At 60.7% G+C, this 26,714-nt stretch overlaps 1 protein-coding gene across 1 annotated transcript in view; it reads left to right on the top strand.

Moving 5' to 3' along the window:
- The window catches only part of LOC102101559 (fibrillin-2), a 65,261-nt gene that overhangs the window by 35,963 nt on the left and 2,584 nt on the right, over nucleotides 1-26,714 (top strand). Inside the window, exons 17-60 of the mRNA XM_005531629.3 lie at nucleotides 748-873; nucleotides 2,008-2,133; nucleotides 3,180-3,299; nucleotides 3,597-3,734; nucleotides 3,984-4,034; nucleotides 4,940-5,065; nucleotides 5,731-5,958; nucleotides 6,041-6,166; nucleotides 6,562-6,690; nucleotides 8,009-8,134; nucleotides 8,684-8,809; nucleotides 9,145-9,267; nucleotides 9,448-9,573; nucleotides 9,676-9,801; nucleotides 10,353-10,475; nucleotides 11,133-11,255; nucleotides 11,504-11,629; nucleotides 11,972-12,094; nucleotides 12,275-12,397; nucleotides 13,046-13,207; nucleotides 13,604-13,672; nucleotides 13,764-13,889; nucleotides 14,175-14,300; nucleotides 14,718-14,867; nucleotides 15,080-15,151; nucleotides 15,779-15,904; nucleotides 16,175-16,300; nucleotides 16,817-16,942; nucleotides 17,063-17,179; nucleotides 17,285-17,413; nucleotides 18,213-18,332; nucleotides 18,556-18,681; nucleotides 18,764-18,916; nucleotides 19,187-19,252; nucleotides 19,512-19,637; nucleotides 20,351-20,470; nucleotides 20,774-20,896; nucleotides 21,744-21,875; nucleotides 22,989-23,114; nucleotides 23,511-23,717; nucleotides 24,456-24,581; nucleotides 25,169-25,291; nucleotides 25,799-25,915; nucleotides 26,511-26,639. Of these exons, the coding sequence (XP_005531686.3) occupies nucleotides 748-873; nucleotides 2,008-2,133; nucleotides 3,180-3,299; nucleotides 3,597-3,734; nucleotides 3,984-4,034; nucleotides 4,940-5,065; nucleotides 5,731-5,958; nucleotides 6,041-6,166; nucleotides 6,562-6,690; nucleotides 8,009-8,134; nucleotides 8,684-8,809; nucleotides 9,145-9,267; nucleotides 9,448-9,573; nucleotides 9,676-9,801; nucleotides 10,353-10,475; nucleotides 11,133-11,255; nucleotides 11,504-11,629; nucleotides 11,972-12,094; nucleotides 12,275-12,397; nucleotides 13,046-13,207; nucleotides 13,604-13,672; nucleotides 13,764-13,889; nucleotides 14,175-14,300; nucleotides 14,718-14,867; nucleotides 15,080-15,151; nucleotides 15,779-15,904; nucleotides 16,175-16,300; nucleotides 16,817-16,942; nucleotides 17,063-17,179; nucleotides 17,285-17,413; nucleotides 18,213-18,332; nucleotides 18,556-18,681; nucleotides 18,764-18,916; nucleotides 19,187-19,252; nucleotides 19,512-19,637; nucleotides 20,351-20,470; nucleotides 20,774-20,896; nucleotides 21,744-21,875; nucleotides 22,989-23,114; nucleotides 23,511-23,717; nucleotides 24,456-24,581; nucleotides 25,169-25,291; nucleotides 25,799-25,915; nucleotides 26,511-26,639 (5,538 nt within the window). The remainder of the gene's footprint in view (nucleotides 1-747; nucleotides 874-2,007; nucleotides 2,134-3,179; nucleotides 3,300-3,596; nucleotides 3,735-3,983; nucleotides 4,035-4,939; nucleotides 5,066-5,730; nucleotides 5,959-6,040; nucleotides 6,167-6,561; nucleotides 6,691-8,008; nucleotides 8,135-8,683; nucleotides 8,810-9,144; nucleotides 9,268-9,447; nucleotides 9,574-9,675; nucleotides 9,802-10,352; nucleotides 10,476-11,132; nucleotides 11,256-11,503; nucleotides 11,630-11,971; nucleotides 12,095-12,274; nucleotides 12,398-13,045; nucleotides 13,208-13,603; nucleotides 13,673-13,763; nucleotides 13,890-14,174; nucleotides 14,301-14,717; nucleotides 14,868-15,079; nucleotides 15,152-15,778; nucleotides 15,905-16,174; nucleotides 16,301-16,816; nucleotides 16,943-17,062; nucleotides 17,180-17,284; nucleotides 17,414-18,212; nucleotides 18,333-18,555; nucleotides 18,682-18,763; nucleotides 18,917-19,186; nucleotides 19,253-19,511; nucleotides 19,638-20,350; nucleotides 20,471-20,773; nucleotides 20,897-21,743; nucleotides 21,876-22,988; nucleotides 23,115-23,510; nucleotides 23,718-24,455; nucleotides 24,582-25,168; nucleotides 25,292-25,798; nucleotides 25,916-26,510; nucleotides 26,640-26,714) is intronic.

The following is a 26,714-nucleotide window of genomic DNA, read 5'->3' as shown; positions in this document are numbered from 1 at the left end:
GGAAGGAGCCAGAGGCGAAGCCCCGGTGGCTCCTCGGGCTCCCATCCAGGGCTCCGTGTCCTGGAGCCGTCCCACGGGAATGATGAGACTCTCTAGCAAGGCCGTGCTCTGGTCATTCCATCCCTGGAGCCAGGGCTGCACTCAGAGCTCTCCAGGCTGCGTTTCCCTGGATGGAGCTGAGCTCCAGGAGCGTGGGGACGAAGGCCAGCAGTGCCTGGGCAGCCGTGGCCACCTGGCTCTGCGGGGAGCCTGCGGTGCCAGCGCCGGGCTGGGCGAGGCTGGGGCTTGTTGGGGTGAAATCAGGGATGTTCCTGCAGGGGAGGGACGGTGCCCACCCGGCTGCCACCTCTGGGTCACTCAGTGCTGAATCCAGGGATCACCGACAGGCCTGAGCTCGGTACTGGGATAAAGAATCTGGGATGTCACACAAGGACCTGAGAGCCCTTGGCATAAAACTGGGCTCATCCCAGCCCCTCATCCAGCTCTCTCCTCCTGAGCTCACAGCCCCGGGCTGGGTCAGGACAGGGAGAAGCTGTGGCTGCCCCACCCTTGGATGTGTCCAAGGCCAGGCTGGACAGGGCTTGGGGCAGCCTGGAATGGTGGAATGGAATGAGATGGGCTCCAAGGCCAAATTCCCACCCAAACCATTGCGGGACTCCACGATTCCTGCAGTGAGGAACCAGGAGGTGGAAGGTCTGGTCTTTGCATTTGCTGGGCTCCATCCCATGTGCCTCTTTTCCCTGTCAGACATCAACGAGTGCGCCCTGAACCCCGACATCTGCCCCAACGGGATGTGTGAGAACCTGCGGGGCAGCTACCGCTGCATCTGCAACCTGGGCTACGAGTCCGACCCCACGGGCAAGAACTGCGTGGGTGAGTCAGGGGCTGGATCTGGGGCTGCAGGGGATGCAGGGGATGCAGGGGATGCAGGGGCTGCAGGGGATGCAGGGGCTGCAGGGGATGCAGGGGCTCAGGGGCTGCAGGGGATGCAGGGGCTGCAGGGGATGCAGGGGCTCAGGGGCTGCAGGGGATGCAGGGGCTGCAGGGGATGCAGGGGCTCAGGGGATGCAGGGGCTGCAGGGGATGCAGGGGATGCAGGGGATGCAGGGGCTCAGGGGCTGCAGGGGATGCAGGGGCTGCAGGGGATGCAGGGGATGCAGGGGCTGCAGGGGATGCAGGGGATGCAGGGGATGCAGGGGCTCAGGGGATGCAGGGGCTCAGGGGATGCAGGGGATGCAGGGGCTCAGGGGATGCAGGGGATGCAGGGGCTGCAGGGGCTGCAGGGGCTGCAGGGGCTCAGGGGATGCAGGGGATGCAGGGGCTCAGGGGATGCAGGGGATGCAGGGGCTCAGGGGATGCAGGGGCTGCAGGGGATGCAGGGGCTCAGGGGATGCAGGGGATGCAGGGGCTGCAGGGGATGCAGGGGCTGCAGGGGATGCAGGGGCTCAGGGGATGCAGGGGATGCAGGGGATGCAGGGGATGCAGGGGATGCAGGGGCTGCACCTCCAGGAGCTGCTGCAGCCCCTGATCCCCTCAAGCACGGTCCAAACCCTCCCCAGCAGCTGAGCCGGGGGGAGAATGGGAAGGGAGGAAGCTGGAGCACTCGTGGGTCGGGATCAGGACAGTCCAGTGGGGAAAGGAAAACCAGGACTCGTTCCCTGCTCCCTGCGGGTGTCCAGCGCCTCCAGGAGAGCAGGGGGGACTCGATGAGTTCCTGGAGAGGGAAGAGCAGGGGCAGCTCTGCTTTCTGCTCTGGGACAGGACCCGGGAAGGGCTGGAGCTGTGCCGGGGTTTGGGATGGAGCCCAGGGAACGTTCTTGTCCCCGAGGGTGCTGGGCACTGAATTCCCCCAGGGACGGTCCCGGCTGGGACAGCGCTCTGGGATTGTTGGGGGTCTGTGCAGGGGCTGGGGCTGGATCAGCCATCGGGGGTCCCTCCTGGGATGGTGTGGGGGCAGTTAACCCTTCCCAGCCCGAAGCAGCTCACGGCTGCCGCGTCTGTCCCCAGATGTGGACGAGTGCAGCGTCAATCGGCTGCTGTGTGACAACGGGCTGTGCAGGAACACCCCCGGCAGCTACACCTGCACCTGCCCCAAGGGCTTCGTGTTCCGCACCGAGACCGACACCTGCGAAGGTACCGGGGCTGGGCAGAGCTCCTGCCCGGGGCAGCTCCCTGCTCCCTCCCGGGCTGCAGCCGCTGCACCTTGGGGCACCTGGCGGCTCCCCCACGGTTTCAGGGATGTCTCACACCGGGTTCAAAGCAGTGAGCACCTGACCCCGAAACATCTCAGCCTGGAAACCAGAGCAATTTCCTCCAGGGCCACAACATTTGAGCTTGAGGCCTGACCAAAATTGCAAGGCTTGGGGAATTTGATTGAAAGGCTGTGATTTGGAGGGGCAGAAATGGTTTCCTGGGCACAGAGGCCTCAAATATTTGAGAACTGGCACGTTGCACCCAAGTGCCCCAACCACCCTCAATCCAAATAATTTTTTTAAATCTTCCATTTTTAATACTGTTATTAGACTTCTCTATATAACATGCTTATATCACAAGATATTTCTGTATTACATGCTTTATATATATTTATATATTTATATATATTTTATATATTTTAATATATTTTAATATTTTAATATTTATATATTTTTATATATTATATTTTATATATTTATGTATTTTATATATTTATATATTTTATATAGTTATATATAGTTATATATAGTTATATATAGTTATATATAGTTATAATAGTTATATATAGTTATATATAGTCATATATAGTTATATATTTATATATATATAACTATATTTATATATATTTATATTTATATATTTATATATTTATATATTTATATCTTTATATATTTATATATTTATATATAAATATATATTTATATCTTTATATATTTATATATTTATATATAAATATATATTTATATCTTTATATATTTATATATAAATATATATTTATATCTTTATATATATTTATATATTTATGTATAATATACTTTAACATGTCTTAAATTTTATTATTATATTTAAAACAATCTAAAAAACAATTTAAACCCACCACTCTTCACTCTCTGCGCTCTCACCTCCTCCAGTTTGTGTCCCCCAAGGCCGTGTCCCCTGTCACTCCCCGCAGTCACCTCTGTCCCCTCTGTCCCTGCTCCCCCCAGACATCAACGAGTGCACGTCCAACCCGTGTGTGAACGGGCTGTGCCGGAACAACGCCGGCTCCTTCGCCTGCGAGTGCTCCCCGGGCAGCAAACTGGACCCCAGCGGCACCATCTGTGTGGGTGAGCTCCATCTCCTGCCAGGGCCGGGCACCCCGAGCCCCAGGCGGGATCCTGGGCAGGAATTCCTGGCTGTTGGTTCCCCAGGGCAGCCGTGGCTGTCCCTGCATCCCTGGCAGTGCCCGAGGCCGGGCGGGAGCAGCCTGGGGTCAGGGGAGGTGTCCCCACGGCAGGGGTGGCACCGGGTGGGTTCTGGGGACCAGCCCGGTTTGTGGGACCGGCCTTGGCCGCGCATCCCGAGGGATCAGTGAGTGCCAGGGCAGGGATCCAGGGCTCTGAGCCCCCGCTGTGTCCCTGCAGACAGCATGAAGGGCACCTGCTGGCTCAACATCCAGGACGGGCGCTGCGAGGTGAACATCAACGGGGCCACGCTGAAATCCGAGTGCTGTGCCACCCTGGGGGCAGCCTGGGGCAGCCCCTGCGAGCGCTGCGAGATCGGTGAGGCTCCGCTGGCTCCGGCATTCCCAGGAAATGCTGGAGTTGTGCCGGGGGATGGAGAGGAGATCGGGAACGGGGAAAAATCCCCAGAGGGTGTTCGGGCACTGACGACGCTCCCAGGGACGGGGTGGGGTTGGTGGGGTGTTGTGGAGGGTCAGGAGTTGGACTGGATGATCCCAGCGCCGGAGATTCCAGGATTCTGTGGGAAAGCTGGAGGGGTTTCCTTGCTGACATCCCCGTCCCTTGCAGACACCGCCTGTCCCCGGGGGTACGCCCGCATGAAGGGGGTCACCTGTGAAGGTAAAGAGCTGCAGGGATGGAAAACTGCTTTTCTGGGGAATGTGGCCGTCGTCTCCTTGTTGCTCTCCGAGTCTTGGGGAGGGATCTCCACTCTCTGGTCCTGTGTGAGTGTGTGAGTGTGTGAGTGTGTCTGTGTGTCTGTGAGTGTGTCTGTGTGTGTGAGTGTGTGAGTGTGTGAGTGTGTGTGTGTGTCTGTGAGTGTGTCTGTGTGTCTGTGTGTGTGAGTGTGTGAGTGTGTGTGTGTCTGTGTGTCTGTGAGTGTGTCTGTGTGTCTGTGAGTGTGTCTGTGTGTGTGAGTGTGTGAGTGTGTGAGTGTGTGAGTGTGTGTGTGTCTGTGTGTCTGTGAGTGTGTCTGTGTGTCTGTGAGTGTGTCTGTGTGTGTGAGTGTGTCTGTGTGTGTGAGTGTGTGAGTGTGTCTGTGTGTCTGTGAGTGTGTCTGTGTGTCTGTGAGTGTGTCTGTGTGTGTGAGTGTGTCTGTGTGTGTGAGTGTGTGAGTGTGTCTGTGTGTCTGTGAGTGTGTCTGTGTGTGTGAGTGTGTCTGTGTGTGTGAGTGTGTGAGTGTGTCTGTGAGTGTGTCTGTGAGTGTGTCTGTGAGTGTGTCTGTGTGTGTGAGTGTGTGAGTGTGTGAGTGTGTGTGTGTCTGTGTGTCTGTGAGTGTGTCTGTGTGTCTGTGAGTGTGTCTGTGAGTGTGTCTGTGTGTGTGAGTGTGTGAGTGTGTGAGTGTGTGAGTGTGTCTGTGTGTCTGTGAGTGTGTCTGTGTGCCTGATCCTGATCCTGGCTCCGTTTGTGCCCGGTTTCCATGGATAAGTTGTCATTTAGAGCCTGGTGGGCAGCTCTGGGCTCCTCCAGGCCCTGCTGGCCGTGTCCCGGTGTCACCCCGACCCTGCCCACCCCTGTGCCCCCAGATGTGAACGAGTGCGAGGTGTTCCCGGGCGTGTGCCCCAACGGGCGCTGCGTGAACTCGGCCGGCTCCTTCCGCTGCGAGTGCCCCGAGGGGCTGACCCTGGATGGCACTGCCAGGACCTGCGTGGGTAAGGACACCTCCTCTACCCGGATCCTGCCCTCCCAGCTGCCCCCTCCCCACCAGGAATTCTTGGGAATTGAGTCAGACCTGAAAGACCCCCAAAACCTCACAGCTGAAGCGGAGTTCCATGTCCCCAAGTCCAGCCAGTAACACCATTGTCCTTCCTGGGTGGGTTTCAGGGGTGGCCACACAACCTTCGGGGTTAAAGACAAGGTCCAGCAGCCCTAAAACAGCTCCTGGGCACCCGGTGCCAAACCCCTGCCCTCTGCAGGGGCCACCCGCTCTTGCAGCACCGCGTTTAGGCACAGCCTGGACGCGGCACTCGGTGCTGCTGGCTCACGGGCTGGACTCGATCATCTCAAACACCTTTCCCAACATAAACCCCGGGATTCTGTGAGGGTCCATCCTCTGGTCCTGCTGCCAGCAGTCCATGCCCCTGAATCCCTCCCGAAAAAACCCTTTCCTGCTCCCGGTTGCTTGGAGAGCTCCCCGCAGCCCCGCCGGGTGCGGGGTGCCGGGTGCCGGGTGCCGGGTGCGGGGTGCGGGGTGCGGGCTTTGCCGGGTGCCGGGTGCCGGGTGCGGGGTGCCGGGTGCGGGCTTTGCCGGGTGCGGGGTGCCGGGTGCGGGCTTTGCCGGGTGCGGGGTGCGGGGCTGAGCCGCTGCTGTCCGCAGACGTGCGGCTGGAGCAGTGCTACATGCGCTGGGACGAGGACGAGTGCACGGAGCCGCTGCCCGGCAAGTTCCGCATGGACATGTGCTGCTGCTCGGTGGGCTCGGCCTGGGGCTCGGACTGCGAGGAGTGTCCCCGGCCGGGCTCCGGGGAGTACAAGGCGCTGTGTCCCCGCGGGCCCGGCTTTGCCAACCGGGGCGATGTGCTCTCGGGACGGCCCTTCTACAAAGGTGAGCGGCACTCGGGGCTGGCCCCGCTGCCGGGGGGGGTTGGTGGAGACCCCCGAGGCTGAATCCCTCCGATCCCCCCCAGATGTGAACGAGTGCAAGGTGTTCTCCGGGCTCTGCACCCACGGCACCTGCAGGAACACCATCGGCAGCTTCAGGTGCATCTGCGGCAACGGCTTCGCTCTGGATGCCGAGGAGAGGAACTGCACAGGTGAGGGACCCCCGGGCTGCTCCTGCTGCCTTTGGGGGGCTCAGCCACAGTCCTGGCACTTATCTGGGGAGGAGCCAAGGGCAGGACCACGAGCAGGAGCATCAAGGCCGGGCTGGACGGGGTTTGGAACAGCCTGACACAGTGGGAGGTGTCCCTGCCCATGGCAGGGTGGCACTGGGTGGGATTTAAGGTCCCTCCAAGCCAAACCATCCTGGAATTCTGTGACTCCATAAAGCTCCTCCTGCCTGTGGGGTGAAGGCTCAGCCCCAGGGAGCCTCTCCAAGGATGGGGAATTCCTTTTCCTGCTGGTCCCCGGCATGCAGTGCCCACAGCCCAGCGCTGGCTCTGGCCCTGCTGGTGGCCTGTCCTGCCCCAGTCCCTGTCCTTGTCCCCAGACATCGACGAGTGCCGCATCTCCCCCGACCTGTGTGGCCACGGCTCCTGCGTGAACACCCCGGGCAGCTTCGAGTGCGAGTGCTTCGAGGGCTACGAGAGCGGCTTCATGATGATGAAGAACTGCATGGGTGAGTGAGGCTGAGCCCCCTGGGCACCAGAACTGCCCAGCTGCCCAAACACCGCGTGGATCATGAGGAGTTCTGGGGCTCCCTGTGCCCCCCTCACCTCTCAGCTCCAGGGGCTCCCTTCACCTGCCCATTTAATCTCCCTTTATCCTCACACAATTCCTCACAGCTCCTCCCGTCTGCCCAGGGCTTGTTTTTATTCTGTCCGAGTCTCATCTGTTTTCAATTGAATAATTCTTGTTTGGAGCTTAAAAAATCCCATCAGTGACCTCAGTACCTCAGTTTGTCTCCAAGAGCTCAGCCAGACTCTTGCTGTCCTCTGATTCCTGGCATTCCATGTTCCTCTCCTCTGTCCAGCCAGACTCGCTTGTCTCACTGACCTGCTCTTAATATTCTGCCTTGGCTTGGACTTTCAAACCACTTCAAGCCATGATTCAACACCATTTATTTATTTTTCATGTTTTATTCTCTGTGCTCTTTAAAATAAATCACTGCCCCTGGCAGGGGCTTTGTCTTTTCTGTACAATTTGTAGCGTGGGTTTCCACAGCTCCCACTGATCATCCTCCTCCTTCTGCTCCATTTCTGGGACACTGGGAATGTCACAGTCCTCACCCATGACCTGCTGCCTCCTTGCAGTAATCAGATTTCTGACCTTTATAGAAGGATATAAATTTCATTGTTCTTTTTGTTGTTCTTTTTTATTTTTAATTTAATGCTCACTGTTACTTGTCCAATTCCATTTTATCCTTTTTTTTTCTCTGGGTGACAGGGAGCTGAGTCATCTCACCCCAAAGGGGGTGGTGACGTTTTGTCATTGCCTGTGGTCAAGGATTAACTTCCCACCTGTGTTTGGGAAAAGAATTTGGCTTCAGCCTCCTGAGGGAGGAATTCTTTCCAGCCTGGGGCAGGGGACAACACCAGCAGTGAAAATGCAGGCTGGGATTCACCGGGAACAGGTTCCCACTGATCTGGGGCTGTTTGGTAGGGATCTGTCACCTCCATTTTCAGGTGTGTCCCAGCCCTCTTTACCTGCAAATCTCATCGGTGTTTTATCCAAGTCAGGGAAAATATCCCATTCTTGACTTCAAGGCTGGAGTCAGGAAAATAAACGTGAGAGGAAAATGAGGTTTTTTAAATAACCAGCCTCAGTCCCTTTCTCTGCTGTCACTGAGGGGCTCTTGGGTTCTGCTTCCCAACATTCCCAACATTCAGACTCCAACCAGGAGACCGCTGGGTCCAAGCCCAGCTTTCCCTGCCCTGTTCCCTGAGCGCTATTCCCATTCTGGGATGTTCTGGGACCAATCCCGTTTTCCCCTGCAGACATCAACGAGTGCGAGCGGGACCCGCTGCTGTGCCGGGGTGGGATCTGCATGAACACCGACGGCAGCTTCGAGTGCATCTGCCCCCCTGGGCATGAGCTGACAGCCGAGGGCAACACCTGCATTGGTGAGGGAAATTGAGCAGGGAAACGCCACGGGGAGAGATCCTGCAGGGAAACCTCATGGGGAGAGATCCTGCAGGGAAACCTCATGGGGAGAGATCCTGCAGGGAAACCTCACAGGGAGAGATCCTGCAGGGAAATGTCACGGGGAGAGATCCTGCAGGGAAATGTCACAGGGAGAGATCCTGCAGGGAAATGTCACAGGGAGAGATCCTGCAGGGAAATGTCACAGGGAGAGATCCTGCAGGGCTCTGGCTGCCTCCTCCCCATCCCATACATCCCATCCCTGCAAGTGGCCCAGGGCTTGGAGCAGCCTGGGCTAGGGGAAGGTGTCCCATCCTGGCCAAGGATGATCCTTACGGTCCCTCCCACCCAAAGCCTTCTGTGCTTCCATGATAAGGGGGTCCAGCTCATCCAAGAGGAGGGGCCAAGCTCATTCCCAGCATTTTGTTGTTCATTTTGCTGCTCCCTGTGACCAATGGGACAAATCCAGTTTGGACACCAGATGATGGCCTGAGCAGGGCTGGCTGCTCCAAGTGCTCTTGTCCCCTCAGACATCAACGAGTGCTCCCTCAGTGACAACCTCTGTCGCAACGGGCGCTGCGTCAACGTCATCGGCACCTACCAGTGCTCCTGCGACTCGGGCTTCCAGGCCACGCCGGACAGGCAGGGCTGTGTCGGTGAGTGCTCCTCCAAACCGTCCTTCCAGAGCCTTGGGATGAGCCCAGAGCCCTGCTGGGCTCGTGTGTGCTGTGTTCAGAGGGTGAAGCAAAGGGGGAGCGTCCTGCATAAGCGACAGCCAAATCCGTGCTGCTGGCGAGGGAGGGTGAGCGGCTGCGAGGGCACTGCCAGGGGCTGGGGAGAAGGAATGAGGAGTTCTCTTGTGGCTGGGGGGGATTTGTGTCCTCTTCTCCCACCCAAACTGCTGCCTGGGCTCTTGTCTGTGCAGGGCCAGGGGCTGGGCTGGCTCCCCGTGGGTCCCTCTCAGCTCAGGCCGCTGTGTGTTTGTCCCCAGACATCGACGAGTGCACCATCACCAACGGGGGCTGTGACACCCACTGCTCCAACTCCGAGGGCAGCTACGAGTGCAGCTGCAGCGAAGGCTACGCCCTGATGCCAGACAAGAGGTCCTGTGCAGGTCAGTGGCCCCCTGGGCCCTTGCAGGCGGCTCCAGGATGAGGGCTCTCATTTTGTAGTCCCTTCCCAAGGAAGGGTTTTCCTGGATGGGTGATTTTGCCACCTCCAGCCTCTCACAGCTGGGGATTCCCTCCCGCCCCCTCGTGCTCCTGTGTTCACCTTCACCTTCTCCTCTGTGCAGATATCGATGAGTGTGAGGATAACCCCGACATCTGTGACGGGGGGCAGTGCACCAACATCCCCGGGGAGTACCGCTGCCTCTGCTTCGACGGCTTCATGGCATCCCTGGACATGAAGACCTGCATTGGTGAGGCCCTGGCCGTGCCCTGGCCGTGTCCCAGCTCTGCCCCCTGTCCCCAGAGCCACAGCGGGGTCCTCGGGGTGTCCCATGGTTGGTTTTGTGCTGCAGATGTGAACGAGTGCGACCTCAACCCCAACATCTGCCTGCACGGCGAGTGTGAGAACACCAAGGGCTCCTTCATCTGCCACTGCCAGCTGGGCTACTTCGTCAAGAAGGGAACCACGGGGTGCACAGGTGAGAGCTCAGCACACCTGGAGCCAGGGCTGCCAGTGATGGAGAACAGGAAACGCTCCCAGAGCTGCCCTGGAGAGCCCCGTGCCGGGGATGCTGCGGGATGTGCAGTGGGCTGGGCAGGCACAGAGGGACAGGAACCCCCCTGTTCCCAGGTGATGGCCAAGCCAGGAGCCTGCCCTTCCTCCCTGCTCATTTACCAGGGCTGAGCTCCTCAGCTCCAGGCTCCCAGCCCAGGCAGCCTCTCCTCCAAAGCCCTGGGAGCTCGGGGAGCCTTCAGTGCCCAAACCCAGAGTGGGATCACCCCGAGCTCGGGGAGCTGTCAGTGCCCAAACCCAGAGTGGGATCACCCCGAGCTCGGGGAGCTGTCAGTGCCCAAACCCAGATCAGGATCACCCCGAGCTCGGGGAGCTGTCAGTGCCCAAACCCAGATCAGGATCACCCCGAGCTCGGGGAGCTGTCAGTGCCCAAACCCAGATCAGGATCACCCCAAGCTCAGCCCTGCAGAGCTGGGAGAGCCGAGCTGTGCCAGCCCCGCTGTCCTTCCTCTGCAGACATCGACGAGTGTGAGATCGGGGCGCACAACTGCGACATGCACGCGTCCTGCATCAACATCCCCGGCAGCTTCAAGTGCAAGTGCCGCTCGGGCTGGCTCGGGGACGGGCTCAAGTGCAACGGTGAGTCCTGAACCAGCAGGATCCCTCACCAGCTGCTCTGCAGGCACCTGGGAAACTGGGCTGAGCTCCCACTGCAGCACCAGTGCATGGAGGGGCCCAGCCTGGAGAAAAGGAGGCTCAGGAGGGACCTTGAGGCTCTGCACAACTCCCTGCCAGGAGGGGACAGCCGGGGGAATCAGGGTCTGCTCCCAGGGGACAACAGGACAAGAGGGAACAGCTCCAGGCAGGGCCAGGGGAGGCTCAGGGTGGACATTGGGAAAATGTCTTCATGGAAATGTCCAGCCCTGGCCCAGCCACCATCACTGGAGGGATTTAAAGCCATGTAGATGTGGCACTTGGGGACATGGCCAGTGGCTTACAGCTCATGGCCATAGAGGTCTCCAGGGATGTATTGGAGCCCCCAAGTGCCCAGACAGTCTCCTGGGCCATTTGTGCACCCCTGGAGCTGCTCAGGCTCAGGGCAAAGGAAGAAAAGGTGTCCAAGGCTGGGCTGGACAGGGCTTGGAGCAACCTGGGCTAGTGGAAGGAGGTGGAACTGGATGATCCTGAATCATTGGATCATGATTCCCACCCAAACCACTCTGACACCTGAGTCCAGCTCGTCCAGGAGCCCAGATTAGCCAGGCCAGGCACTGACAGGGTGTTCTCTGTGCCCAGACCTGGACGAGTGTGCGACCGAGGAGCACAAGTGCAACCTGAACGCCAACTGTGTGAACACGCCCGGCTCCTACCGCTGTGCCTGCCGCGACGGCTTCAACGGCGACGGCTTCTCCTGCTCGGGTGAGAGCTGGCAGCAGGAATGGGGCTGGGACAGGGACCTGTCCCTCGGGGCCACCAGCCTCGCTCGGTGCTGCCTGGGCCCGGGACACCTCCAGCAGGGACCCAGCCCCTCCTCGCTGCGCTTGGGGAGGCTCAGGGCCGTGGCAGGAATTGCAGCCTCCCAGCAGCGGGTGGGCTCAGGCTCCTGGGGTCCCCTGGGCTGGCTGGGGCAGCCCCCAGCCCTGTGTGGACGCTGTCCCTCCCTGCAGACGTGGACGAGTGCGCGGACAACGTGAACCTGTGTGAGAACGGGCAGTGCCTGAACGCCCCCGGCGGGTACCGCTGCGAGTGCGAGATGGGCTTCAACCCCACCGAGGACAGCAAGGCCTGCCAGGGTGAGTGCCCTGACTCCCTGCTGGCCTTCTCTGTCCTCTGCTGGCACCTCCCGAGGCAGAGCCAGACCCCAGCACCTGCTGGTGCCCGAGGTGCTGCCTGTGCCTCTGGCAGCAGCTGGTCCCCGGGGCTGAGCCCGGATTCCTGCAAAATGGAAAACCAGGAGAGCAGGGGTGAGGGGAGAGGGTGGGAGAGTGGCCCAGCTGCCCCAGGAGATTGTCTCAAATGGCAGCAGGGCCATCCTGGGGTGGGTTGGTCACATCTGGGCAGGAGGAGGGAGCAGGAGCAGCCTGCCCTGGCCCTCACCCTGGCGCAGCCTGTCCCCAGCTGTCTCTGTTTTGCAGACATTGATGAATGCACCTTCCAGAACATCTGTGTCTTTGGCACCTGCCAGAACCTGCCCGGGATGTTCCGCTGTGCCTGTGACGATGGATATGAGCTGGACAGGAGCGGGGGCAACTGCACAGGTCAGAGCTCCTGGGGCCTGCTCTGGGGTCTGCCGGGCTCGGCTGGCCCCATCCACGGCTTTGCCACACCTGAGGGGCTCCGTGGGGTGGGGATACACCTGGGCACAGAGCTCAGGCTGGGCTGGGCTTTCCTGGCAGTGCTCAGCTCCATCTTCAGTGTCCATCTGTCCATCCTTTCAGACATCAACGAGTGTGCAGACCCTGTGAACTGCATCAACGGGCTCTGCGTCAACACCCCCGGCAGCTACCTGTGCAACTGCCCCCAGGACTTCGAGCTGAACCCCACCGGGGTGGGCTGTGTGGGTGAGTGGGACCTCCCACCCAGACCCTCGGGGTCCTTGCTGCTGGTCCCGTGTAGCTGGAACTGGAGACAAGGAGGGTGGCTGTCCCCAGCTGGCTGTCCCCACCTGTCTGTCCCCACCTGGCTGTCCCCCCCTGGCTGTCCCCCCCTGGCTGTCCCCCCCTGGCTGTCCCCCCCTGGCTGTCCCCCATGGGTTTAACCCTGCAGCAGCAGCAGAACCCAGGTCCTGATGAGTGTGCCCCACCTCGTGTCACTGCCACCACTGTGGGTGTCCCTCTGGTTGCTCCAGGGCAGCTCTGGAGCTGTTTTGTTCCCTGGGAGAGTCCAAGGCCAGGGTGGACGGGGCTTGGAGCAGCCTGGGACAGTGGAAGATGTCCCTGCCCATGGCCAGGATGGTCCTTCAGGTCCCTTCAAACCATCTGGGATTCCACGATCCCACACAGCTCCCGGCACAGAGCCCCAGCAATCCGCATTTCTTCCTTATCCCTGGAAGATTTCCAATTCCTTTGCGGCCCATGGCAGGGTGTGGAACGGGATCACCTTTAAGGTCCCTTCCATCCCAAAGCACTCCACAATTCCGTGATTCCATCCCTGCTGCACCCAGGAGCTCTGCAGGCCAGGCTTTGCTCAGCAGCGCTGTCTCTGTGCAGATACCCGGGTCGGGAATTGCTTCCTGGACACGCAGGACCGAGGGGACGGGGGCATCTCCTGCAGCGCTGAGATCGGCGTGGGGGTCACCCGGGCCTCCTGCTGCTGCTCCCTGGGCCGTGCCTGGGGCAACCCCTGCGAGCTCTGTCCTCCAGCCAACACCAGTGAGTGGGGAAGAGCTTGGGGTGGACACGGCTGGGGAGGAGGGCAGAGAGGCAGGGACGCTTCCCGATGGATCCTCAGCTCAGAATGGAGGTGCCGAGTTCAGGATTTGCTGCTCCGCCCAGGGCAGGGCAGAGGTGAAGTGGGGTGGGGGAGGCCAGGCTGTGGTGTCTGGGGGATCCAGGCTGTGGTGTCTGGGGGATCCAGGCTGGGATCCTTCATTCTGGGCGAGGGAATGTGGAATGCTGCCCTTGGAGGGAGGGTGGGCTGTGGGATGGCTCAGCTGGCTTGGCAGGCGATGAGCCCTGGCCACATCCTCGTGGCCAATTCCAGGATTCTCCTGGCTCTCCCTCCTGGCTCTGGGGAGCCCCCTCAGCTCTGCCTGCCTCTCTCCACAGCCGAGTACAAGACCTTGTGCCCTGGGGGAGAAGGGTTCCGCCCCAACCCCATCACCGTCATCCTGGAGGGTGAGTTATCCCTGTTCCCACGGCCCTTCCCGAGGGATGGGGTGCTGGGGGACCCCAGCCCTGTGGGGACACCCCTGCTGTCCCTCCTCAGACATCGATGAGTGCCAGGAGCTGCCAGGGCTGTGCCAGGGCGGGAACTGCGTCAACACCTTCGGCAGCTTCCAGTGCGAGTGTCCCCTGGGCTACTACCTCAACGAGGACACCCGGATCTGTGAAGGTACCGGGGCTGGGGACAGGGTGGCACCTGCTCCAGGGGCTGGGGACAGGGTGGCACCCTGTATGTGTGACAAGGTGGATACCGTGTGTGCCAGAGCTGTGTGTGCATCCCAGCTGCCCCAGGAATGGTTGGGAGCATCCCTTCCCCTTTCCTTCCCAGATTTCCTCATCACAAACCTGTCCCCATGCCAGCCTGGCCTGGTCCCTGTGCCAAAGCCACCCATCCCTCGTGCCAGGCCTGTCCCCAGCCCTGCTCCAGCCGTGCTCTGACTCCTTTCTCCCGCAGATATCGACGAGTGCTCTGCCCACATCGGGATCTGTGGCCCCGGCACCTGCTACAACACCCTGGGCAACTACACCTGCGTGTGCCCCCCCGAGTACATGCAGGTCAACGGGGGAAACAACTGCATGGGTACGGCTCCCATCCGGCTGGATCCGTGGGAATGGTCCGGATCTGTGGGGAGGGGGCTGGCACTGCCATCCCAGTGCGGGCTGTGCCAAGGGGATGGAGCAGAAGTGCTGGAAACAGGGGCTGGGATTCATAGCTGGATGTGGCACTCAGTGCTCTGGTCTGGGTGACAGATCAGGCGTGGGCTGGGCTCGTGTGGGGGTCTTTCCTGCCATTCCCAAGGCTGGCAGTGCCATTCCCAGGAGTGGCAGTGCCATTCCCAGGATTGGAAGTGCCATTCCCAGGGCTGGCAGTGCCATTCCCAAGGCTGGCAGTGCCATTCCCAAGGCTGGCAGTGCCATTCCCAGGGCTGGCAGTGCCATTCCCAGGGCTGGCAGTGCCATTCCCAGGGCTGTCCCAAGCCTGGCACTGCCGTTGCAGACATGAGGAAGAGCGTTTGCTACCGCAACTACAACGACACCTGCGAGAACGAGCTGTCCTTCAACATGACCAAGAAGATGTGCTGCTGCTCCTACAACATCGGCAAGGCCTGGAACAAACCCTGCGAGCCCTGTCCCACCCCTGCCAGCCGTAAGTCCTTCCCGTGTGATCCCTGTCCCGTCCATTTTCCCGTTTTCCCATGAAATCTGGGACATGGACACCAACGAAATAAATGGGGAGAAAGGAGAGCGCTCTGGAGGTGGCTCCAAGCACGGTGGGGAGCCTCTGCTGCCTGCCAGACCCCGATTCCAGCGCGCTGTCCCTCCCTGGGCACAGCCGTGACCTCGCTGTTCCCTTTCCAGCCGAGTACCAGATCCTGTGTGGGAACCAAGCCCCCGGCTTTATCATCGACATCCACACAGGGAAGCCCATCGGTGAGTAAATCCTGCATCCCCACAGGGGCTGCTCCCGAGCCCCTGCTGTCATCCCGCAGGGAATTAAAGGTTATAGGGCAAGGAAAAGAGGCTTGGCAGTGCCAGGGACTGAAGAGATGAGCTGATCTTTTCCTGGGAAGGAAGTGCAGCAGGGAATTGGTGGTGGGACCCCAGAGCCATCCCGATATCTGCATGGGACGCTCAGAGGGGGATGTCCTGGATGGAGCCTTCCCAAAAATGTGTCAGCAATCTCGTGGCTCCTAAAACTTGTTGGGTTTTAGGGATTACTGCATTGCCAAGATTCTGTAGAGCAGCCCTAGGCTGGCAGGACCCAACCTGCAGGGTTCACTCTCCACCATCCAAGGGTTGCTTTCCTGGCAGCCCTTTCCCACTGATCCTCTCTCGGGCAGCATCTCCCAGCATTCCCGGGATGCTGGGGCGGGATGCTGATGTCGTGGAGCATTCCCGGGATGCTGGGGCGGGATGCTGATGCTCTGGAGCATTCCCGGGATGCCGGGGCGGGATGCTGATGCTCTGGAGCATTCCCGGGATGCCGGGGCGGGATGCTGATGCTCTGGAGCATTCCCGGGATGCCGGGGCGGGATGCTGATGTTGGATTGGGTGCAGATATCGATGAGTGCAGCGAGATCCCGGCCATCTGCACCAACGGCGTCTGCATCAACCAGATCGGGAGCTTCCGCTGCGAGTGCCCCATCGGCTTCAGCTACAACAACATCCTGCTCATCTGCGAAGGTAGCGCATCCCAGCGGGAATTCCGGCTCCTCCCGCCCCGGGACACTGCCCCGGGGCTCCCAGCAGCTCCACGGGGAGCGATTTTTGGGATGTCCTGCACGGCACCGGGGGTTGGACTCCCCGATCCCGCGGTCCTTCCCGAGCCGGGCTGTTCCCGCTGGGTGCAGCGATCCCAGCGCTGCCTCAGAGCCCCCGCTGGATTTATCCTGCTGGATTTATCCCGGCGTTCCCGGTGCCATCCCGGCGTCCCTGTGTCCTCTGTCCCCGCAGACATCGACGAGTGCAGCAGCGGGGAGACGCTGTGCCAGCGGCACGCTGAGTGTGTCAACATCCCGGGCAGCTTCCGCTGCGAGTGCGCCACCGGGTACCGCCTGTCCCCGGGGGGGGCCTGCGTGGGTAAGGGAACAGCTGGGGAACAGCTGGGGAACAGCTGGGGACACCTGGGACACACCTGGACACACCTGGGGACACCTGGGGACACCTGGGGAACACCTGGACACACCTGGGGAACACCTGGACACACCTGGGGAACACCTGGACACACCTGGACACACCTGGGACACACCTGGACACACCTGGACACACCTGGACACACCTGGGGAACACCTGGGGAACACCTGGGGAACACCTGGACACACCTGGGGAACACCTGGACACACCTGGACACACCTGGGGAACACCTGGACACACCTGGACACACCTGGGGAACACCTGGACACACCTGGGGAACACATGGGGAACACCTGGGACACACCTGAGCACACACCTGCTCACACCCCCCGTTTTTTCCGGGATGACAGCACACAAATCTCATCGTCTGTGAAGTCACCTCTCCAAACTGTGCGTGGGGCTCTGCTCTCCCCACCTGTCCCCTCCCTGCCCCTCACCTGGACCCCCTGGGCTCCGTTTCAGGTCGCAACGAGTGCCAGGAGATCCCCAACGTGTGCAGCCACGGCGACTGCGTGGACACCGAGGGCAGCTACGTCTGCATCTGCCACAACGGCTTCAAGGCCACCGGGGAGCAGACCATGTGCATGGGTCAGTGCCACCCCAGGGGACACAAATCCCTGACACTGCAGGGTGCTGCCAGGGACAGCGGTATCCCCCCAGGCTGTCCCCGTGCCCTGCAGCCTCTCAGGTGTCCCCTCATCCCCGTAGACATCGACGAGTGTGACCGGCAGCCCTGCGGCAACGGCACCTGCAAGAACACCGTGGGCTCCTACAACTGCCTGTGCTTCCCGGGCTTCGAGCTCACGCACAACAACGACTGCATGGGTGAGTGCCCCGAGCCCTGGGGACACTGCCACCAGCCCTGCTGGCCCGGAGTGTGCCACGGCTGACTGTGACACTCTCGCTCTGCCTCTGCTCTGGGCGCCGCAGACGTGGACGAGTGCTCGTCCCTGGTGGGGCAGGTGTGCAGGAACGGGCAGTGCATCAACAGCGTCGGCTCCTTCCAGTGCCTGTGCCAGGAGGGGTACGACCGCACCCCCGACGGCAAGAACTGTGTGGGTGAGTGTCCACTCCAGTGCCCACTCCAGTGCCCACTCCAGTGTCCACTCCAGGGTCCACTCCAGTGTCCACTCCAGTGCCCACTCCAGTGTCCACTCCAGTGCCCACTCCAGTGCCCACTCCAGTGTCCACTCCAGTGTCCACTCCAGTGTCCACTCCAATGCCCACTCCAGTGCCCACTCCAGTGCCCACTCCAGTGCCCACTCCAGTGTCCACTCCAGTGTCCACTCCAGTGCCTACTCCAGTGCCCACTCCAGTGTCCACTCCAGTGCCCACTCCAGTGCCTACTCCAGTGCCCACTCCAGTGTCCACTCCAGTGCCCACTCCAGTGCCTACTCCAGTGCCCACTCCAGTGTCCACTCCAGTGTCCACTCCAGTGCCTACTCCAGTGCCCACTCCAGTGTCCACTCCAGTGTCCACTCCAGTGCCTACTCCAGTGCCCACTCCAGTGTCCAGTGCCCACTCCAGTGCCCACTCCAGTGTCCGGGGTCCTCTGGCCTGGCTGGTGCTGTCCATGTGGTCCCCACGCTGGTCCCAGCAGTGGGATTCTCCAGAAGCAGGCACAAGGAAGCGAATCCTGGTCACTGAAATGCCCATGGATGGCCGGACTGGCCCCTCCAGGCCTGTCCTGTCTGTGCTGGGACCTGCAGGAGGTGGGAGAAACGTCCTGCCCACGCCCTAAAGTCGTACCAGGGGTGCCCTGGGAAGCAGCCTGGAAACGTGTCCCCTGTTCCCTGTCACCTGTGGGGCGAGGCAGGGCCCAGCCAGACCCCAGCCCCGGCTGTTTTCCCCTCTGCAGACATCAACGAGTGCGTGAGCCTGCCCGGGACCTGCTCCCCTGGCACCTGCCAGAACCTGGAGGGCTCCTTCCGCTGCATCTGCCCCCCTGGCTACGAGGTGCAGAACGACAACTGCATCGGTAAGGTCGGCTCCGTGCCCACGGGACACCGCAGCCTGTCCTCCCCGAGGGGCCCGGGGCACCCCGGATCGCTGCTGGCAGCTCCGGGGCACGGGAGGCTCGGGGTGCTGCCGTGCCCGTTGTCCCCGGGAGGGGTGAGAGGTGGGGCAGGGGTGGTGTCCAGCCCCCCAAACACCCCCTGAGCTGTTCTAATGAGCCCTGGCTGTGTCCCTGCTGCTCCCAGACATCAACGAGTGCGAGGAGGAGCCCAACATCTGCCTCTTCGGGACGTGCACCAACACCCCCGGCAGCTTCCAGTGCGTGTGTCCGCCGGGCTTCGTGCTGTCCGACAACGGGCGCCGCTGCTTCGGTCAGTGCGGCCGCTCCCGGGCGGGAGGGAGCGCAATTCCCGGGATCCCCCCTGACCTTGGCACGTCCCCATCCTCCCCCAGACACTCGCCAGAGCTTCTGCTTCACTCGCTTCGACAACGGGAAGTGCTCCGTGCCCAAGGCCTTCAACACCACCAAGGCTCGGTGCTGCTGCAGCAAAATGCCAGGGGAGGGCTGGGGAGACCCCTGCGAGCTGTGCCCGCAGGAGGGGAACGGTAGGAACGGGAGAGGGGTGGGGTGTCCCCGGGAGAGGGGTGGGGTGTCCTGGGAGAGGGGTGGGGTGTCCTGGGAGAGAGGTGGGGTGTCCCGGGAGAGGTGGGGTGTCCTCAGGTGAGGGGTGGGGTGTCCTGGGAGAGGGATGGCTGTGTCCTCTTGGGACAGTGGTGGGTGTGTCCCCAGGGGACTTCCAGAAGTCTCCAAAGCCCACTTCAGCTGCTGGGAGCAGAATCCCTTCAGCACATCCCACTTTCCTGCTCTCTTTCCAGTTGCCTTCCAGGAGCTGTGTCCCTATGGCCACGGGGCCATCCCAGGCCCGGGTGACACCCGGGAAGGTGAGCCTGAGTGCGGGGATGAGTTTGGGCTGGGGGTTGGTGCCTGGCTTTGACCAGACCCGGGCTGCTGGAGAGCAGGGTGGGATCCTGGGGGCACACGGGACTGGGCACCCCCAAACCACAGCTGCTCACCAGGGCTTCACCCCTCAGCTCTGGAGAGGGAACGCCTGGAGCTCCCGGGGTCACCCGAGCATCCCCTGCCAGTCCCGAGGGGACAGGGCTGTTTGTGGCCGTGTGAAGCTTCATTTTCCATTTCCAGATGTGAACGAGTGCTCGGAGAACCTGGGGGTGTGCATCAACGGCGCCTGCATCAACACCGACGGCTCCTTCCGCTGCGAGTGCCCCTTCGGCTACAACCTGGACTACACCGGGGTCAACTGCGTGGGTGAGGCTCTGGGGGCCTCTGGGAGGGTCTGTGGGGTCTGTGGGGGTCTGTGGGGTCTGTGGGATCTGTGGGGGTCTGTGGGATCTGTGGGATCTGTGGGGTCTGTGGGGGTCTGTGGGATCTGTGGGGTCTGTGGGATCTGTGGGGTCTGTGGGGTCTGTGGGATCTGTGGGATCTGTGGGGTCTGTGGGATCTGTGGGATCTGTGGGGTCTGTGGGATCTGTGGGGTCTGTGGGATCTGTGGGGTCTGTGGGATCTGTGGGATCTGTGGGGTCTGTGGGATCTGTGGGATCTGTGGGGTCTGTGGGATCTGTGGGGTCTGTGGGATCTGTGGGATCTGTGGGATCTGTGGGGTCTGTGGGGTCTGTGGGATCTGTGGGATCTGTGGGGGTCTGTGGGGGTCTGTGGGGGTCTGTGGGGTCTGTGGGGTCTGTGGGATCTGTGGGGTCTGTGGGATCTGTGGGGTCTGTGGGGTCTGTGGGGTCTGTGGGATCTGTGGGATCTGTGGGGTCTGTGGGGGTGCCCTGCTCCCTCCTGCTCTGTCCCACTCCCTCCAGAGGTGCTGGATCGGTGTCTGTATGGACACGCTGCTGCCCTGCTGGGACACTTTGGGGGCTGCAAGAGCCCAGCCCAGCCCCATCTTCCTCCTCCTCCTCCTCCTCCTCCTCCTCCTCCTCCTCCTCCTCCTCTTCCTCACGCTGCCGTGTTCCCAGACACGGACGAGTGCTCCATTGGCAATCCCTGTGGGAACGGCACCTGCACCAACGTGGTGGGAGGCTTCGAGTGCGCCTGCGACGAGGGCTTTGAGCCGGGGCCCATGATGACCTGTGAAGGTAACCCTGGGCCACAGACCCTTCATCCCCACCACGCTGGGCTCTGTGGGACCCCCGCCCCTGCCCGGGCCAGCCCCCCAGGGATGGTGTGGAAAAGCCGGATGGGTCTGCTCCGCACGCTGGGCTCCTTCAGCTCCCTCTGGAGCGCAGGAGCAGCCCTGGATGAACACGGGAGCTCCCCAGGGACCAGCGGCCCGTTCCCATCAAAGCTCCGGAGGGGAGGATGCCCAGGGAGGGTGGCTGTGCCCTGGGGAGGTCCCTGCTGAGGGCACCCAGGTGAGCTCTGTCCTGTCCTCCCTGCAGACATCAACGAGTGCTCCCTGAACCCGCTGCTCTGCGCCTTCCGCTGCATCAACACCTTCGGCTCCTACGAGTGCACCTGCCCCTCTGGGTACGCGCTGCGGGAGGACAGGAGGATGTGCAGAGGTAAAACCCCTTCTGCAGCCAGCAGGGCACGGCCCAAACCCAGCCCAGCCCCCGTGCTCGGCCAGCTGGGTACGGGAATGGTGGGAATCCTGCGCTGGCTTTTCTCAGCGTCACCCACCTCGGTGTCCTGCTGCCAGGGAGGAATTCTTCCCTGGGAGGGTGCCGAGGTTTCCCAGAGCAGCTGCGGCTGTCCCTGGATCCCTGGAATTGCCCGAGGCTTGGCTGGGCGGGGTTTGGAGCAGCCTGGGACGGTGGGAGGTGTCCCTGCCATGGAGGTGTCCCTGCCATGGAGGTGTCCCTGCCATGGAGGTGTCCCTGCCATGGGACGTGTCCCTGTTATGGGAGGTGTCCCTGCCATGGAGGTGTCCCTGCCGTGGGAGGTGTCCCTGTTATGGGAGGTGTCCCTGCCGTGGAGGTGTCCCTGCCATGGAGGTGTCCCTGTTATGGGAGGTGTCTCTGTTATGGGAGGTGTCCCTGCCATGGAGGTGTCTCTGTTATGGGAGGTGTCCCTGCCATGGAGGTGTCCCTGTTATGGGAGGTGTCCCTGCCATGGGAGGTGTCCCTGCCATGGAGGTGTCCCTGCCGTGGAGGTGTCCCTGCCATGGAGGTGTCCCTGCCATGGGAGGTGTCCCTGCCATGGAGGTGTCCCTGCCATGGAGGTGTCCCTGCCGTGGGAGGTGTCCCTGTTATGGGAGGTGTCCCTGCCGTGGCAGGGGTGGCACTGGAGGAATCCCAGGCTCATTCCGTGGTGTATCCAAGCCGTGCGCCAGCCGGGCTGCGGGGATGGGCGGAGCAGCGCAGGGAGGGCAGAGCTGGGGCTGGCAGGGCTCTGACGGTCTCGGTGCAGATCTGGACGAGTGCGCGGAGGGGCTGCACGACTGCGAGTCCCGGGGGATGCTCTGCAAGAACCTCATCGGCACCTTCATGTGCATCTGCCCGCCGGGGATGCAGCGCCGGCCCGATGGAGAGGGGTGCACAGGTACCGGGGCAGGCTGGGGGCACCCCGGGGCACGGACAGCGTCCTCTCCGAGGGATCATCCATCCACGGAGCTGTGCTCTGCATCCTCCTTTCTTCTACATCCTGTATTTTACATCCCGTGTTTTACATCCTGTATTTCACATCCTCGGGTCCTCCCTGGGCTTTCCCACATGTCACAACCTCCCGAGTGTCCCAACAGGACACACAAATCTCTGTGCATCCCTGTCCCCCCGGGGTGACAGCCCTGTGCCACCACGTGTCCTTCGGAGCTTTCCTGAGCTGCTTTTGGAATGGGTGGGAATGAACAACCCAGAGCTGCACAGGACAGAGATGGCTCCAATCCAATCCAATCCAACCCAACCCAATCCAATCCAGTCCAATCCAACCCAATCCAGTCCAATCCAACCCAATCCAATCCAATCCAACCCAATCCAATCCAATCCAACCCAATCCAATCCAATCCAACCCAATCCAACCCAATCCAACCCAATCCAATCCAACCCAATCCAATCCAATCCAATCCAACCCAATCCAATCCAATCCAACCCAATCCAATCCAATCCAACCCAATCCAATCCAATCCAACCCAATCCAATCCAATCCAACCCAATCCAACCCAATCCAACCCAATCCAACCCAACCCAACCCAATCCAATCCAATCCAACCCAATCCAATCCAATCCAACCCAACCCAACCCAATCCAATCCAATCCAACCCAATCCAATCCAACCCAATCCAATCCAACCCAACCCAATCCAATCCAATCCAACCCAATCCAACCCAATCCAACCCAATCCAATCCAATCCAATCCAACCCAATCCAACCCAACCCAACCCAACCCAATCCAATCCAATCCAGTCCAATCCAGTCCAATCCAATCCCAGCAGCAGCTGGAGCATGGGAAAGCCAGGGAAGCTGAATTCTGGCCACCCTGCTCTGGGAGAAGCCTGGGATGGGTGGGTGTTTTCCCCAGGGCAGGCAGAGGTTCCTCCCAGCTGCCCAGAGACACAGAAGGGATCCTCAGGGGCTCGAGGGTGTTCCAGAGGGAGTGGGAAGCCGGGAAGGTTTGTCCCTGGCCTCAGCAGGGCCGTGTGTGGTGTCCCCCTGGCAGATGAGAACGAGTGCCGCACCAAGCCCGGGATCTGCCCCAACGGGCGCTGCGTGAACACGGCCGGGAGTTATCGCTGCGACTGCAACGAGGGCTTCGAAGTCAGCCCCTCGGGCACCGAGTGCATCGGTAATGCCCCCCTGGGCTGCACAGGGAGCTCTTCAGGGGGGCTGGGAGGGTGGGACAGGGACAAGGGATGGAGGGACAGGGCACGGGGAATGGCTTCCTGCTGACAGATGGGATATTGGGAAGGAATTCTTCCCTGGGAGGGGGTGAGGCCCTGGCACAGGTGCCCAGAGCAGCTGTGGCTGCCCCTGGATCCCTGGCAGTGCCCAAGACCAGGGCTTGGAGCAGCCTGGGACAGTGGAAGGTGGGATTTAAGGTCCCTCCAACCCAGACCATTCTGGAATCCTTTGCTCCTGAGCAGGAAGGTTTTTGGAGCACCCCAAACCCCCCCACTGCTCCGTTCCCCCTGGTGCTGGCACCGCCCCAGCCCCTGGATTTGTGTCCCCTCTCCGTGCCCAGACACCCGCCAGGGCTTCTGCTTCACGGAGGTGCTGCAGACCATGTGCCAGATGTCCTCCACCAACCGCAACCTGGTCACCAAGTCCGAGTGCTGCTGCAACAGCGGGCGCAGCTGGGGCCCCCAGTGCGAGCTCTGCCCCCTGCCCGGCACTGCCCACTACAAGAAGATGTGTCCCCACGGCCCTGGGTACTCCACGGATGGCAGAGGTGAGCAGAGCAGGGCTGGGCACGGGGAAAATCCCCCTGCAGCTCACCAGGAGCTGCTCCAGTGTTCCCTGGCAGCTGGCAGAATTCACTCGCTCTGGTTTCATGGGGTGAAAGGGAGTTTCAGCCCAGCCCTGCCTTAGCCTTGGATTTTTGGGTTAATTTTAAGGAGTCCCTCTGGCATTCAAGGTCTAAGGATGGCAGATCCAGGTCTGATATAAAATGAGTTATTTATTAACAAAGGAGATAACAGATGAAAGGTCTTAATCAGAATTATTTATCACACAGTGTAAAATGAGAAGAACTGCTGGAAGATTACAGCAGAACATAAACTCTGCAGATATCGAGGTGTTAAAGCTGGCAAAAGGAATAGGATGGGTCAGGAGCCAAATGTAGCTTAGCATGGAAATGACGATAATTTAACAGAGTCCTTCAGTCAGCCTCCATCCCTGCTCTGGGGAGAAGCCCCACACATTTCCAGGGAATGTGCAGAAGATTTCTGCTTTGTGAAAGTTCAGCCAGAAATCCAGTTTATTGAGAAATCCAGTTTATTGAGAATTCCAGTTTACTGAGAAATCCAGTTTATCCTTCAGCTTTAACAGGGGGATGTTTATTGCCAGTTGGGAGCTGCCAGCCCACGGTGCCCGGACAGCTCCGAGACGTTTGTCCTGTTTGAGTTAGCTGCCAGATAAGATTTTTTTGGGGGTGATGAGCCCTGACAGCTCCTCCCTCCCTTGGCAGACATCGACGAGTGCAAGGTGCTGCCCAACCTGTGCAGGAACGGGCAGTGCATCAACAGCATCGGCTCCTTCCGCTGCCACTGCCGGCTGGGCTACACCCCGGACATCACGGGCACCGCCTGCCAGGGTGAGCCGGTCCCCTCCCCGCCCTCCCGGCCTCCCCTCCCCGGGTTTTAACCCTCCCTGCCCTCGGGGAGCCGCGGGGCTCTGCATCCCCCGCCTCGTTTCGTGGTCCTCTGCACCTCCAAGTCCTCGTTGAGCTCCTGGAGAATGAGTTCTTTGTGTTCCCTGAGCCCAGGTGTGGCAGGTGGCGAGCACCGGGATCCTGAGCTGAAATCTGGGAGCTGCCAGCTCCCCTCAGGCAGCACAGCTGGTTCCACCCAGCCCGAGCGCCGTGCTGGGAATCCAGATGTTGGCATAAAAGGCACCTCTGGAATCACAGCTCTCTCCCTCTGCAGCATCTGGCCCAGATTTGTGGTGCTGGCTCAAACGGAGCTGCTCCCCAAAGCCCTTGGCTCTGCTCTCCTGCCTCCTGGAGGGTGAAAATGGGGTGTTCACCCAGGAATGCCAGAATCCAAGGGGATTCTCACCCCTGAGCCACAAAACCCGGGGTCTCCTTGTGCTCAGGAGCCCCTGAGCGGGCTGGGAGGTCCAAGGGGTGGAGGGGACCCTGCCCAGCAGCACAACCTGATGTGTTTTGTCCCTGGGGTGCAGATCTGGACGAGTGTAACCAGTCCCCCAAGCCCTGCAACTTCATCTGCAAGAACACCGAGGGCAGCTACCAGTGCTCCTGCCCCCGGGGCTACGTCCTGCAGGAGGATGGCAAGATCTGCAAAGGTGAGGAGCCAGGAGCAGGAGCGGGGAGAGGGGACAGGGCAGCCAGACGTGGACAGATGGCAGCAGGAGGATGTGGGGAGAGGTGCCACGCTGGGCTGCTGCTTGAGGGTTTCACCCTTCCCCACACCAGATGTGTCTCCTCAGGGAAAAAATGCTCCTGGCCCCTTCCTGGAGACTGCACAGCACATGCTGAGCTCCAGGGAGCCTGGAGCTGTTTGTCCCTGCACGTGGGCCGTGCCTGGCACTGTCACCAGCCAGAGCTGGTGTCACCTCCCCCAGAGCTGAGCACCACGTGTGAGGAGCCTGGCCTGAGGAGCTTTGTGAGCTGCAGGAGAGGCAGGGAAACATCTTCCAGATGTGTCTGTGTTCGCCTGAGGTGGGGAGGGGTTTGTTCTCCTCCTGAGAACTCGAGGGGTTGTTCCTGGGGCTGGTTGTGCGCATCCATGGGGACACGGCGGTGTCACAGCCTCAGTGGGACAGACCGAGCCCTTGTCCTTGTCCCCTCAGACCTGGACGAGTGTTCCACCAAGCAGCACAACTGCCAGTTCCTCTGTGTCAACGTCATCGGGGGCTTCAACTGCAAGTGTCCCCCTGGCTTCACGCAGCACCACTCGTCCTGCATTGGTGAGTGCAGAATTCCTGCCCTGCGCCGTCCCACGGAGCAGCTCCGGCTCAGGAGAACCTTCCAGACCCCGGCTCTGGAACCCTGCCCCGCTCCAGCCACCCTGGCAGTGTCTGCACTGTCCCTCTGCTGCTCAGCCTGGGCTCAGCCACAGCATCTGAGGTGGCCCCAGGGCCAGGGATGGACTGCCAGGTGGTCAGGGATGCATTCCCAGGTGGGCAGGGATGCATTCCCAGGTGGGCAGGGATGCATTCCCAGGTGGGCAGGGATGCATTCCCAGGTGGGCAGGGATGCATTCCCAGGTGGGCAGGGATGCATTCCCAGGTGGTCAGGGATGCATTCCCAGGTGGGCAGGGATGCATTCCCAGGTGGCCAGGGATGCATTCCCAGGTGGGCAGGGATGCATTCCCAGGTGGTCAGGGATGCATTCCCAGGTGGGCAGGGATGCATTCCCAGGTGGGCAGGGATGCATTCCCAGGTGGGCAGGGATGCATTCCCAGGTGGGCAGGGATGCATTTCCAGGTGGGCAGGGATGCATTCCCAGGTGGGCAGGGATGCATTCCCAGGTGGCCACAAAGCCCTGCTGGTGTTTTGCAGACAACAACGAGTGCACAGCTCAGCCCTCCCTGTGCGGAGCCAAGGGGCAGTGCCTGAACACCCCGGGCAGCTACAACTGCGAGTGCCAGAAGGGATTTTCCCTGGACAGCTCCGGGGTCAACTGCGAAGGTGGGTCTGGGCTCTGGTGCTTCCATGGGGAGGAATTCCCGGGGCATTCCTGGGCTCTGAAGAGCCTCAGTCCAG

The sequence above is a fragment of the Pseudopodoces humilis genome, chromosome 28 (genome assembly GCF_049639895.1).
Source record: "Pseudopodoces humilis isolate 2021_Gansu_Grassland_sample_001 chromosome 28, ASM4963989v1, whole genome shotgun sequence".
In the NCBI taxonomy this organism is placed as follows: domain Eukaryota; kingdom Metazoa; phylum Chordata; class Aves; order Passeriformes; family Paridae; genus Pseudopodoces; species Pseudopodoces humilis.
Note: the sequence above shows the minus strand (reverse complement) of the source record. Positions and strands in the feature narration are given on the sequence as shown.